The 15,319-nt window shown below is 31.4% G+C and overlaps 2 protein-coding genes across 2 annotated transcripts; one reads left to right on the top strand and one right to left on the bottom strand.

The window, feature by feature from the left end:
• Positions 1 to 853: 853 nt before the first annotated feature.
• On the bottom strand, positions 854 to 3,374 carry LOC8259120. Its single transcript, XM_025157006.2, has 5 exons — positions 2,991 to 3,374; positions 2,424 to 2,707; positions 2,115 to 2,346; positions 1,754 to 1,975; positions 854 to 1,638 (listed from the first exon to the last, which is right to left on the bottom strand). The coding sequence occupies exons 1-5, from the start codon at positions 3,074 to 3,076 to the stop codon at positions 1,458 to 1,460; spliced, it is 1,005 nt and encodes a 334-aa protein (XP_025012774.2). The 5' UTR covers positions 3,077 to 3,374; the 3' UTR covers positions 854 to 1,457.
• An 8,563-nt stretch (positions 3,375 to 11,937) lies between these two features.
• LOC8259111 (ATP synthase subunit epsilon, mitochondrial) lies at positions 11,938 to 14,530 on the top strand. The gene is made up of 2 exons (XM_002517182.4): positions 11,938 to 12,188; positions 14,199 to 14,530. The coding sequence occupies exons 1-2, from the start codon at positions 12,005 to 12,007 to the stop codon at positions 14,225 to 14,227; spliced, it is 213 nt and encodes a 70-aa protein (XP_002517228.1). The 5' UTR covers positions 11,938 to 12,004; the 3' UTR covers positions 14,228 to 14,530.
• The last annotated feature ends 789 nt before the right edge of the window (positions 14,531 to 15,319 follow it).

Raw genomic sequence — 15,319 nt, 5'->3', positions numbered from 1 at the left:
AAGACTTTGACCTATATTTCCAATTGGTATCAATGCTTTAATTTTTTTCTTTTTGGTACCAAAACATCAATTTTGTTACAAGCAACAATAGCCTTTGAAAATTCGTTCAATTTTTTTTATGACATGGAAGGCGAAACTCTATATTAGCATTCCACTCACCGTCCACATTACGCTTGACTTTAGGTAAATAGTCTCATTGATACCAAAACTTTGCCACTTATATTCAAATGTTATTGATTCTTCAATTTATTTCTTCTTAGTACCGCATTCATTTTTTTCTTCTATTTCAATTGATAGTACATGATGAAGACTCGTCTACAGGCGAATTTCCATGCGAGTTAAGAACTAGCCAATACTTAACAACCCGCGTAGACTATTAACACACTCGATAGTCGAACCACTATTTCACACAGTTACAAAGCACTACTCCTGAAAAACCAGAACTCACATTCCTCTTAATTTTTAGAGCCACCTCAGACATGGAAATAACTAGCACTTCTTTTATAAATACCTACCTAAAAACATCAATGAAAGACTAATGCTAAAAAACCCTTAAACAAAATTCCTTAATCCCCCATTTAAAAATGAATTACATCGTTGTTACCTTACACGCTTGGTGACATCAATATCAATTGGAATTCCGATAATTTTTTACTAGTGGCAGCCGAAAGTTTACCTAATCATAACACTATTAACACATCAATAAAAAATTACCAAAAATTTAATAGGTGCCACCAATTAAATATTAAATAATGAGTATAACACTAAAAGAAATAAATTGAAGAATTGATACTATTTGAATATAAGTGACAAAGTTTTGGTATCTATAGAGGACTTTACCCTATTTGTTAAGAGTGATGTGGATAATGAATGGGATGCTGATGTGGAGCTCTTCATAAATAATTGAACAGGTTACCAGCAGATATCATCCTCTATAACAAAAATTAATATTTTGATACCATAAGGAAAAAAATTTCAATACATTGATACCAATTGAAAATATAGGCCAAAGTATTGATACCAACATGGCTATTTACCCAAACTTAGTGTTTTTATTTTAGATTTAGACAATTGTTAGATTTGTATCTGGTAAGGCTTTTATATTTGGTTCTAAATCTGGGCTTAGGATTTGGACTTACTTATAATAAAAGTAAATAAATAAATAAAATCTTTTAAATCGATTTTAGTTTTGATTCTTTGGTACCAAAAGAAAATTTCAGTATTGTTTATTCGGAGAGAGTCAAATAGTCAACGGATATTTTTCCATTCTGGATACTTTCAATTCTGTTTTCGATACGGTTCGGAATCTCCGAATCTCTTGCTCAGCCCTATAGAAAGTGATACGTAATTAAGTGTAAAAACACTTAACCATTAGATAATTAACACATAGTCAATTATTTAATATTAATAAATATGTCATCAATCTATCAACTTAATGACCGGGTAGGAATATACGTCTAGAGCAAGTATTTATTATTCAATGATGAAACTGTCAAATAAGAAAGGTCCTTACGCCAGTGTTCCGGAGGCAGTTCACGAGAAGAGAAGACTAATAGCTCCATATTGTTTACCACCGCCTTGATAGCTTGGTCATGGTTGATTATATGATTCATTAGGTTGTCAAAAAACTTTTCATCCCTATCAGAGGAAAAAGAAAAAAAGATAATCAAAAAGGCAAAAATTAATGAAAAAGAATAGCCTATAAAACAATTAAAGAAGCATAATCCTGTAGTAAGATCTAAGAAGAGGCAACCTTTCACTTTCAGGAAAAAAATAAAGACCAATACTTTCATCAGTCGGAGATTCTATCTCAAACTTTTGGGGCCATGCATCAGACCTAGAAAAGATTGCTGCATTCAGATGCATTGGCAGTTGTTTTGCTGCATCGCCTACTTCTATACAAGCTTTACTTGATAAGTGGGCAAGAATTCCAATAGCAGTTGGATTTTTGTTATTTTGAATACTCAAGCATCCCCTTGGTAAAGGAAAAAAAGAAAAAAGAGAAAAGAAACAGAATCAGCTTTGCCTTGCAAGTGCTTTTGTAGTTTGTAGCAACTGATAGAATGCTTCTGGGCTATAAGCCTACTGATAAAATATGAAACAACCAAAGTTACCTCCATATTGGATCACTGATTGGTTGAGCATGGACATAATTGTTGTCTTCAGGATATGACATGTGTGATATGTTCAATGAATGAGCACCTACAGAAGGATCTAAATGCCAAGGATCGACTTCGAAGCGTTTAATAGGTTCAAACTCCTCGTCAGAGTTTCCATCTAAAACGACCAACCTTCTCTTTGGTTTTCTGGACTCTCCATTTCCAGCACTAGGCAAAGAAGAGGCAGCTCATCTATCTCCACTTCAGGAGAACTATCACAAGAAGAGAACGGCCTTTCTATCTCATTTTTTGGGGAACCATCACAAGCAGAGGGCAACCTTTCTATCACCTTTTTTGGGGAAGAATCACCTGTAGGCTGCTTCGCATTAGCCAGCCTATCTGCATTCCTGTTAGCCTGTGAATTTACCCTAGGGAAACTGGTATTCTTCCGCATCTTGATCCTATTCATCCTAGTTTTCACAGCTTGGCTAATGCGTGCACTTTTAATGGATGGAATGGGTCTAGGCTTGGCATCTCTTAGACTACATTCTGCACATGTCCATGTCATCATTTTATCACCTTCTCCAGGTAAAGTCTCCAGACAATAACTAAAATACACAAACAAAGAAAAATATCACAATCTATTACTCAACAATTGAATAAAGAAATTAGACAAGTGAAACAGAGTAAACAGTATCATTATTTACATGAGAATAAACAGTTATGCTCTGTTTTGTTTTTACATGCTTGAAGTAACAAAACATATTCAACTATATAATTTCAATGAGGATTAAAAACTAAAAAAGAAAAAACATTATGCTGTCTCATTGTGGAGCATTGACTTATCATATTTATCAGATAACAAAAAGGAATTATTGGTTCTAAATATACCTATGCTCCGAGGAAACCTGACACTTCACACAATATACAAGACATTTCATATCACCTTTATCCCCACACTTCTGGCAAACACCCATCTATGAATGGAAAAAAAAAAAAAAAAAAACAAAGAAGGGTTATGAGTGCAAGTTAAAATATTATAAACAGATATGGATGACTAAGATACTTGAGGAAAACATCACTTGGATGGAACCTACGATTAAGCTTAAATTTTGCGCAAGAATACCACAAATTAATGAGTGCATTCAGGACTTTAATCATGTGAAGGCATTTGCCTTGACTGTATAACAAATACTGGTTTCAAATATTTCAAGTGTGAGCAATAAATGATAAAGTTGGTTACAGGCACTTAAGTGTCTAGAACCTGACTTGCAAAAAGAGAGGATTACAGATGCATATGAGATTAACTTTTTAAGGTTTTACCTGGAGACAAGCCAAGTAAGATTGTTTATCAATGAAATATAAACCAATTAACAGTTTAGGTTGTCAAATCTGATCCAACCAGCCAATCAGACTTCCACAAACAGGTCCAATTTTGGACATCAAAAGGTTAAAATTGGTTTTTCATTATTACTATTTTTCACAACGACTGGCGCCATAAAGTTGAATTTTTGTTAGTAATTTTTAGTGGATTACATGTAATTGTTTGTAATTAACACGCAATATTATGAATATTTTATATTTAAATAATAATACATATATTATAAATTAAATTACATTTTTCTTTCGTTTAGACTCATGTTTATACTTTCTATAGAAAAAAAGAGCTATCCGATTAAAAGATTATCATCCTCTATAGTTGTGGGTTACATCTACTAGTTATAGATCTTATCTAATGTCTCCAATAGAAATTATTGATCATCTAAATAAGATGTAACCTACTATCTAGTAATAGATATAAGGGTAAACAAAAGCACTATAGATGAACATGATATGTCCAATTAATTTTGTAAACTAAAATTACTTTTTTGCCCTGGCCGTCTTTAATTGGTTTTACATGTCAAAATTACCTAGTGGCCTTAATAAATGAAGAACACCTGTCTATATTGCCTAAAGCTTCCATGCTAAAAAAGGCATCACGCAGCGTTGCTAACTTACTCATTTGCCCATTAAGCTTGTTGAGGCCTTATTGTTGTTTTACTTATGCTTTACAATTACACTCATGTCAATACGTTATCGTCTAATAGATTTTTACTATCTTCTTGTAAGTGTTGAAATAGAAACCTTAAGCTCAACTTCTTTCTTTACTATTCTAGAATCTCGCCGCCTTAACTAGGTGCTACAATGCTCCTTTATCCCTTTTTCTCATTGCATGCCTCTTTGATCTTGATTTCCCATGGATCCTTGTTTCTATTTTTTTTTTAATTTCTTTGATGTGATTTCTTTACTCTCAGCATTTATAGCAATACAGATTATTTGGAATTTCACTTAGTGGCTATGTTTAGTGATTTTTAATGGATTGTTGATTTAATTATGTTCTCGGCCTTTCTTACAAGTATTTTCCATGATCAAAATCTATGGAAAGTCTCATTGGTTTAGATCTTTCTTCGATTATGATGAGTTTGTCTAATTTTGTTCTCTTTTTTTCCTATTACCTAAAGACTTTTTTTCTTTTCTACATTTTTTTCCTCTATATTCTTGGTCCTTTACTACCGCTTGCTTTTGATAAGGATGATCTTTTTGGATTTGATTTTTTAGTGTTATAAGAAAGTGACTTTCATTTGCTTTTCTATAATTGGGACTAATTTTTTTTCCTATTTTGTATGTGTTGTTCTATTACATCTTGAAGATCTCCCCTCAAGATAATTGTAGATGACCTCAAGATGATTGTAGATGAGTGAGCTATAGAAGCCATGCTTCTTAGACTCGTGTTGGTGTAGACTTTCTATCTGGATTTGATTTAGAGACCATGCCCGTCTAATTTAAGGACTAGCCCGATGATGTAGGGACCACGCCCCTTGATTTGGGGAACCATGTCCGATGATTTAAGGACCACGCCTGTTGATTTGGAAACCATGCCCATTGATTTTGAGAACCACGCCCAATGATTTGGAAACCACGCCTGTTGATTTTGGGAACCATGCTTGTTGATTTTGAGAACCACACCTGATGATTTGAGAACCATACAGGTTAATTTTGGGAATAACAACTATTGGTTTTGGGAACTACATCCAATAATTTGGAAACTAATGCCCGATGATTTATGCTTGTAGAGACTTTTCTCTAGCTTTTTTATCACTTTCGCTTTGGATGCAACTATGTTGTAATTTCCACTTTGGGTTGTAATTTAATATGTATTGTACTCTCTTGGATAACTTCCGCTTCACGATGTGCATTAATGATCTTCCACTTTGGAAGATAAACTTGATAATCTCCACTTCGGAAAGTAAACTTGAGTGTGGATCGAGCATTTTCTTATTTTCACTTTCCTGTTACAAGTTAGTGGCAGTTATACAAGTATATAGAAATCAAATCAAGTAAAATTAGTGAAGCTACGTGATATACTTATTATGTATGACATGTAATAGATTTCTAAAAAAATCATCCTTTAGTCTAGACAGATCACCTACTCTTGGGGCACATGGCATGTAGCCTAATGTTTGATGTTGTAATTGATTCATATCAAAGAACTGAAAGTCAAAATGACAACAGAAAGTGCAGATCTAGAGATAACTCAAGCATGCGAAGACTGAATAATTTTTCTTGGAGGTTGTATTGATACTTGTGCAATGACAGTTGGCTTTGCCATAATCTCATGCAGATAGCAACCAAATCTCTTTTCTTTTCTCACTTTTACGCCTTAACTTTTGCCTAATCTGCCCTTTTGAGTTTTCAACTTAGCAGGCTAATGTCTTAATTTTTGCCTAAATAGTCCTTTCAAGTTTTTAAGTTAAACTCTATTTGTGCCGCCCTATCAAGTTTTCAATTTACCGTTTTCTTTTCTTTACTTTTTTATTTTTTATTTTTTTTTTCTCTTTTTGTAGATTTGGTTACTTGAGTACTTGTAGTCTCTTTTGTTAAGCTTGCAGATGATTCTATTAATTTTCAAGATTTCTTTTGGGATAAAATTTCTCGAATGAAAACTAAAAGACTCTAGCTCCGTCGATTTATTGAGTGCGATGTCAAGATTGATGGAGACTTGAATGCTATAAATTCTTAGGTTTTCCTATAAGAGAGCTAAAGAAAATGATCTTGCTTCTATTTAGATCTCATAGATTCTGCTTCTTATTTTGTTTTTCCTTCTAGTAGAGCGCAAGCAATGAAAATTAATGTGCAAGTTTGATAGAAATTCTAATCAAATCTTTTTCATTTAATAAGGGCACAAATGAGTAATTTTTTATTTCACATAATATGACTTTTGTTATCAACTAGTCCATTCGGATTTTCTGGTCGAATATTTTTCTCTCACCTTTTATTTCTTTAACTTTTTTCTGACTAACTTATAGAGATCCTCTTGTCAGGAAGATTTGTTTTTCTATTTTTTTTTCAAAAGATAGTATCTGAAATAGTATAGATTGACTTGTGAACTTATTGCCCCTGAGATTTGAACTCCTTTCAGCATCTTCAAGCTTAATCTTTTCTTTTTATTTGATATGGAAGTTTTCCAACTCGGTCTAAGTTTCTTTTTGGAGTCAAATGCAATAGGTCTTGTATTTTTCAAGAGTTAGAGCACTAATATTTAATCTCTTTTAATCTTCGGGGATCCCTACTTCAAGGTTACTATGTGATGAGGGATGAATTTGGCCTTCTTGCTTTACTCCTAGTCTAGTGAATAATTCTGCTACCTTGAATTCAATCATGTTGCATCAAATACTTTTTTTTTCTCTTTATTTTTTCTTTATTTTTTTTTCTCTTTCTTATTCTCTCATCTTTTTCTGTCTTCAAGAGTTATATTATGTGATATAAAAATGTATATAAGATTATCATTTGTGCCTAGATTAAATAAACCAATTCAAATAGAATTAATGTTAAACATGCTTATATAATAATCATTATAATGCATAATACCATTAAGATAAACACTAAAAAAGCAAAAATCAGAGTTATTTCATTGATCCTAAAAGCATAATCATATTTTTATCTTAAAACAAATCAAGAGTTGAATCTTGTGAAGTTTCATTTTCTTTAAATGGTAGCTTTTCAATCTCTGTAGCTTCAAAGTTTTTCATGCTCTAACTAGCTTTAGCATTTTCAATTTCTTATACTTGTCAATCACCATCGTATAAGCTTGTGAAGGTCGTGTGATTCATCATTTGCAGCTTTTTCACCCAAGATGGGGGAACATTTTGGACTATCATTCGAACTTGATCATTTTTAAAAGGCTTGTTCTTCGTTAAAACTTCTTTGTTCCTCCATCTAGTTAAGAAGTTAGAAAATGATTCATTAGGCTTTTGCTTCATCGATTCTAATTCTCTTATAGAGACTTCTAGCTGAGCATTGTAGTCATATTACTGCACAAAAGCATCACAAAACTTTTTCTAATTAGACTTGATGGGCCTTTCCAACCCATGGTATCAGTTCATAACTAGGCCTTCTAATGACAGTATAAATAACTTAATGATTTGGGTCTTAGCCAAATAAGTAGTACTCATAATAGTAGCATATTGCTTCAAGTGCACCTTTGAATCTCCATTTTCCATTGAACTTTTGCATTTCAGGCATGTGAAACTTAGGAGGCAACTTGTCTTCTCCAATCAGCATTAGTTCGTCGAAATCAAAGATTGAATCTAAACCTTGATCTTTCAGCATATTTTACATCTTGTTGAGCTGTTTAGTTAGACTATGTAGATTCTCAGATTTTACAACAGCTTTTGCAGTAAAAGCAAACTCTTTCTTAACTTTATCTAGCATGTAGTCATCTAGATTCCAAAGGTGGTCACCATGTGTTTCTTCATCACGAATAGCAATCTTTTGGATAGTCTATTTCCTAAAAATATCAGCAAAAGCTTGCTAGAGTTCCTCTCGGATCATAATCTTTAGGTCAACAATGATTTCGGTCTTTATTGCATTAATGTCTTGCTTATAGGCTATCTTTGTTTCAACTTCTAAAGTGCTACTTATTAGGCTCTTGTCTTGATTGCTAGTGAAATGAGCCTTCTTGATATCCATTCTTATCTTATCCAAAACTATGGACGATAATCTAAAATGACTTCAAAATATAGAGTTGGAGTGATGCATGAGATGCATGGTATGTATGATGCACGTGAGATGCAAAAAGGTTAGAAAATACAAAGAAATTTACAAAGTACTATACAATCATTCTTCCAACCTTATTACTCCACACATGGTTCATAGTGAATCTTTCTCTCCTAGGATTTTGGGGCCTAGGCTTTTTATCAATAGGGGATAGTAGGCTCGACGTGCATGCTATAAGCTCTCAAAGCATATTAAAGCAAACAAGGAGTTATTTTTCAATATAAGTATAAAGCCTACATATTTTTGGGTTTGAGGCCTGATTCCACATGTTTTTAGGCCAAAGCTTTTCAATATGTGGGCTAAAGTACTTATAAAGATAAACATCTCAAATATTAAATAATAGGGTTCCTAAGTGAGCTTGCTACTATCATTACTATGAGTAGAGTCCTATGTAAGGATAAAGGCTCCCACAGATAAAAAGTGTACTTCCTTGGCTCATCTCCCCACTCAAGGGTCCATACGATGAAGGAAATTCACTCGTTACTTGAGAGTAATGGTTAGCCAGTGTCGTAATTTCAAAGTTCGAGCGGAACCAAAAAAACACTAACCGAAGCCATCGGGGCTACAGGGACCAAAGTACATAATGTGTGATAATGGTGTAGTAATTCAAGAATCACTCATTACATAATAAAATTAAAGACAAACATACATTAGGATTAGCTTCTCTTATCCCTAGCGGAGTTGCCACTATGGGTGGCGGTTTCGGGCGCACATCCAAGTGTCTTTAGCAATTACGGCACTGCAAAGCTTTTCAACCTAATTGGGAACAAGCTAACTAGTTATAAAGACTAGTGCAAAGATGGGAGTTGCCACCCGGATAATTTACTAGGACATTTTTACTAATAAATGACACTTCTCGATTCTACAAAGAAGCTTACATCAGAAATATAGAGATGGATCCGGAAGCCAACTTTCTTATTTGTGTATCTTTGTCTTTACTTTTATTATTTAATGGGTTATTCTCTATAAATGCAACAATTACATTATTACATATCAAGTACTACATCATGTGAGGTCCGCCTAAGTCTACCCACTTTAGGTTTAGCCCAATTCCCAATTGTATTGTTAGCCTAAATTAACTATTCAATTATGTATAAGGAGGACCACCTAGCCTAGCCCAATTTACCAAGTTTTTAACCTAAATAGGCTACATCTTACATGCCAAGACTTGATTTAGTAATCTTATTCTAAGTGAGTTGATTAATTAACTAAACATGGCAAAGCACACTAAGTCTAATTAGATTTTAATTTAAGTCCAAACTTACCAATATATTAACCTAATGGACTATAGATTGCATGCCAAATTCCAAGTTTTAGGACCTAAGTCTAGATGTCCAATTTTAGTTAATAGTCATATAACAATTTTTTATCACTATTAAAATAAAGTAAAAAAAATCAAAAAAGCAGTAAATATAATTATTAACTAATGTACTTAAGAAAAATGACTAAAATAAGTGAAAATTGGTAAAAATCAGCAAAGGGCTTGAAAATCCGCGAATTAGGGCAATTTGGGACGAATAATCGATTGATGACATCGCAGAGCCGATTTGGCTTAGCACATAGCCAATCGGTGACATCATAGAGTCGATCGACTTAGTGTAGAGTCGATCGGTTCCAGAGCTTGATTATGGTCGGTTTTGTGATTTTTTTATCCTTTTCTAGCCTAGAAGCCAATTTAACATACATAAGAGATAAAAACATGATTAAAACTAAAAAATATGAAGTAAAAATCATAATCATATAAATCAAATTAAGCCATAAATTATAAAAATAATACAAACCCCTAGAAAATAAAAAAACACTTGTTAATCTGTGAGTCTTTAGAGATGATGAGGTGGTTGAATCGAAGATCGGATGAGAATCCAGTGTTGTTTTGGGCTTAAGAAAAACTTAAGCCATTCAAGAAGAAAACTTTCCTATTCCTGAGTTCTTTTTTAGTAACTTATCTCTCTAGTTACCAAAAAAGCTTTCTACTTAATCGAACATAGGTAGTATTTTTAGTAACAGTAACCTATAATCGATATAACTGGTCTTGGACTTGGAACTTAATAATGTATTTATAGAGGTAGAATTTTAGGAAACCCTAGATGTATTAGATAAGTGTTAATTATTTAAAATACAAATCATCTATTATCTTTCTCTTTTTTCATATTAATATATAATATTCAAATAATTATCACTAAAAGTATTCAATAATTATCATAAATCACTTCTAAAAAGTTCTTTTCATCAATTTCAATGTTTTAATTCAAAAAAAGTATAAAAAGGGCTTCAAATCTCGAAAAATAGCCAATTGACACTGTGGATAGCCGATTCAACTGTACGCAGAGCCGATTGGCTTTGTGAGTAAAAAGTTTGAGAAATTTTAGCGATTTAGTCCCTAAACTTGCAAAAATTGTTATTTCACCTCTCAAACTTAATTCTTTCTGGCAATTGAGTCCAAATTGATTCTAGAAAAAGTAATTTTGGTTTAATTATTTCTAACTCTAATTTAGATTCAATTATTTTCAACTCTAATTTAGATTTGTCCTTCCTTAATTTTCCAAGACTCGAGAAATGCATTAACTTTCATTATAAAGTCTTCTGTAGTTCTCTCGATATCTAGATTCGGAAAATGGATATTGATAGTATCATACCCTTTTTTCTGACTAAAATTCATCTATATCTTATTGGATTAAGAATATGTATAAAATTTTGATAGAATTAGGATTGAGTTAGTTCAGTCACTTATTAATTCTATATAGGATAGAAAATTAAATTAATTACTTATAGAATTAGAATAAGATAAAATTAATAGTTACTGATTGATTAATTATAGATTATAGATAGATCATAGATATATTAAATATATATGAAATAAATATCAGAATACATAAAATAGATACCAATAGTACAAAACAGATCCAAAAACAGTTTTATATACTATAATATAGTTTTAATTACTAAAATATTTAATAATAGTAATAAAAAAATTTAAAAAATATATGAAATATATATCATTTACAAAGCAAGTATACTAAATATATGTCAACTAATTCAATAGCATAAATACTTCAATAATACATACCAAATCGATAAAAATATATATACCATTAACATATATCTCCGTAAAAATTTAAAAAGTAAAAGGTTGGAAAAAAATTTTACAAATTTTTCTCCCTTATCATATAATTTTTTTTTTTTAATGTATGAATGGAGGGTAATCTAAGGAGAAAGGAAGTGAATAGATGGAAAACTAATTCTAATCATGTTTGATAGAAAAAAAATTTAGAAAGGAAAGGGAATTAAAAGGGAATGATTCTCTTTTATTTTCATTGTAGTAAGTTGAAATTGATTAACTCCAATTTGGAGTGTAAAAAGTTTCAACTCATACAAAGAAATTACAAATTAATTAATTATTTTTTATTTCTATAATGTAATAAGAAAATTTAAAATTAATTAAATCCTTTTCTTTTTTCTAATGAAAGTTTTTATATAACTAAACACAATAAAATAAATATTTTCTATTTATTTTTATTGCCTTCTATTTAAAATACATTCTCTTCTCCTCCCTCTTGATTGCCATGTATAATAGTTGTGTTAAAAGCACAATATTGTTTAAAGAAAAAAAAATGGCAACATTATTTATTTTCACACATGGGTAGTTGCCTTTGGGCCTTCTATCATTTATCGGATAGTATGAATGGAGTGTTTTTGGCCCAATAGTTTATACAGAAGAAAGGCTAGGTCATAACTCATAAATAAAAATAATAATTCATAAAACGAAGCAGAGGAACAGAGAGCAACAACGGAAAGAAGAAAGGACTGAAATGGCGTCAAACGCAGCGGTACCGTTTTGGAGAGCAGCAGGGATGACATACATAACCTATTCAAACATCTGTGCAAATCTTGTTAGGAATTGCCTCAAGGAGCCTCACAAGACCGAAGCACTAACTCGCGAGAAGGTCCATTTCTCTGTCTCCAAATGGGTCGATGGCAAGCCCCAAAAACCCAGTACGTATTCCTTTTGTTCTATCATTTCTTTCAAGATCTGATTCTTTTATTTTTTTTCTTTCTTGGTTTCTTTTGTTGATTCATTTCTGGGTTTTTGATCTGGGTTTGTTGTTATCTGTTGAATCTTGCGTGCGATGATTTCTTGCATTTCAATCCTGTTCTTTCCTTACTAAAAAAGAATTAGTCTTTTTGTGAGATTTATTTATTCTTTTAGAAGATATTGGATTTTCCTAATTTTAGGGAGTTTTATGTAATTTGGTCACTCTAGTTCATCTAGGTTGTATACTATCACTTAAACACCCTTAAAGCAGATTTAGGATGCTCTTTCTTTTTTTATCTTCATGTAGACTTAAGTTTAAGCTAAAATTTACAAGGGTTTTGTTTTTTTTTTTTTAATAATGTAGAGAAGTTCCATTTTATGGATGCCCAACAGAAAATCCTAAAAAGCTTAGAACAGTTTTGGTTAACATGCTAAGTTTTTATTAGATGCTTAATATAGAAAAGTTATGTTAGTTTTTCTCTGTTGTATTTCCTGGCTGTTAATTCCCTGAAGACCTTTTGCTTAAATAATTTCTAAAACTCCATATGCTTGTAACTTTCATCTTATTTGTCTGAACTTGTTTTTTGCTACAATATTTCAATAGTTGCAATGATAGTCAGCTGCAACTTTTTGCACTATCATGATCATCTTACAACATAACTTGAACCAGACTATTCCACTTCTTAGATCTTAGTCTATGCATCAACTATTAATCAAAGGATGAAGTTCTTTTACCTAAAAGCATATGCCTGTATGGTAGCATAGCTATTTGAAATTTGTGGTTGTCAATGCCATTAGCATAGTAGCTTAATGGTAGTGTATTTTACTCGTAACTTAATAATAAAGGCTGTTAGTACTGGTTCCTATCAAGCCACTTTTGTGTATAAAATCTTTGGTTATATGGTATTTTTCTTTCTATATTCGAGTTGGAGCTTTTCATTTGGATGGCTGGAGAGCTTTCTCCAGGGTTTGATGCTAGGATTCATCACTTGTCTATTGTTACTATAGTCTTTGTGGAACTCTTCTCCTTTGTTTCCTCATACTGTAGCTTCTGGGATTGTATGTTCTTGGTACATGTCTCAGTTTTGTGTCCCGATTTCCGTCGCTGATAGTTATATAACTCGAGAGATTCGCACTGTTGCATTCCATGTACGGAACATTGAACTTAGTATTGTCATTTTTTGTCTACAAACGGAAGAGAATGATTTTATGATTTGGATTATTAATCCTTTGGGGCATATGTGCAAAAGCCCAAGCTCATATTTTTTCTTATATATTTTAAAGGAAAATCACAAGTCCATGATAAAATTGTGGCTTTCCATTGATGTCATGCTCCCTTGTTAAACTGTAGTGATTGTCTATTATGTGCCAATTGCATGTTATATCATCACTAATGCTGTTTTTCTAGTACGCAAACAGTTTCTTGCATTTTTGGCAGTAGGTGTGGGAGATTCTTGTTTGCTTTGACATTAGGCAATGAATGAGCTCGTTCATCTTTCTACAATCAATTTTGTTCAACTTTCTGGTTTAGCAGTTATCTCATATGCTTCATGTTTTCTTTCACTATTTTTTATCTAAAAATGGAGCTCCAGAAATAATTCATGTGACATTATATTTTTTGGAGGGGTTTGTGATTGGAATCAATGAGCTCTTGGATTCTTGAAATGTATATGAAAGATTTTTATATGTCCAATAGATATAGATCATCTGAACAAAATGACATTTCACTAGCCACGGGGACCCATTACCATGGAGTGCATAAGTTAAATTGTTTCTGGTGTTTTTTTTCTGCAAAAAGAGTACTCCTTACCAGTGTCATCCAAGCACAGTTCTGCTTTGGTTTATTTATTGATTTTTTATTTCTTGATACATGTGTGTTCATGCACAGTAACTTTCTTGTCCTGCTTGTTACTGTTATTGCTCTTAAGCATGATTCATTCTGATAAAATGTTTTGTTTGTTTTGTAACAGCAATGCGGTCGGATACACCTGAAGCTTGAGGTGTGAAGTCTTCTAAAACCCTTTAATGAAGGGTCTTTTGCAATAGTGGTTTTTAAATATGTCTGTCTTGGGTAGATTGGAATTTGTTGGGCATGTATTGCCTTAATTAAGACAAGAGTCATATTTTGGGTATTGATCTCTTAAATAATGAAGCTGATATTGGCCTACTCTTCTATAAGAACCTTTTCTGTGAAAGTAATTTCTGTTTTTATTGTTAACAGATCATACGACTCTGCTTACAAATGGAATTTCCATTCCTAATGCATTATATGGCTGTCACTTGAGCAACCTTTTGCATCCAATTAGAAATTTCTTTATCTTTACTGATTATTTTGTTTTATTGTTTTTAATTGCTGTTAAGTTGCTCTCCTATCATTTATCTATTTATTTATTTTATTATTATTTTGAATTTGGTGAGGTTTGATCCCTATTATGGGCTTTTGCAAGCATAAAATGTTGAGGTAAAAATTGACTTTAATCCAAGAAATGGTCTTACTTCGAAACTTCTTTTGCTTTGTATGTTTACTTGAACTAGAGAGTAAAGTTTTTTTACTCACTTTAATTATTTGACACGATATGACTTAAAAATAAAGTAATATATATTTTTAAATTTAATATCATAAATATTTCTATTTTTAAGATAATAATAAAATTCTGTTACTATAGTAAATTCTTCTTGAAATAGATTTATAATTTGTAAAATTTATATTGATTGTTTTCTTAGTTAGTAATAAATAATTTAATATATTAAGGAATTAAGATTTGTTTATGTTTTAAAAGCATATTAATTCAATTTAAAGAATTATATAATAATAATTATTATATTTTATTTTAATAAGGTAAAATATAATAAATATTTTCTAGTATAAATTATTTTTTATTTTTTATTTTAAAAAATTATAAATTTAAATCTTTAACGTCTAATATTCTATTTAGAGTTTAGATATCTAAAATTTATTTAAGTTATTATAACTATTTTGGATAAATATAATCAAATAGAAGTCTTGATAATTTATTTTTCAAGATTTTTTAAAGTTTAAAAAAAAAGTTGTCCAAATTATTATGAAAATTTTACAAGGCTTTTATATATA

The sequence above is a fragment of the Ricinus communis genome, chromosome 7 (genome assembly GCF_019578655.1).
Source record: "Ricinus communis isolate WT05 ecotype wild-type chromosome 7, ASM1957865v1, whole genome shotgun sequence".
NCBI classification, from domain to species: domain Eukaryota; kingdom Viridiplantae; phylum Streptophyta; class Magnoliopsida; order Malpighiales; family Euphorbiaceae; genus Ricinus; species Ricinus communis.
This window is presented reverse-complemented; position numbering and strand designations above follow the sequence as displayed.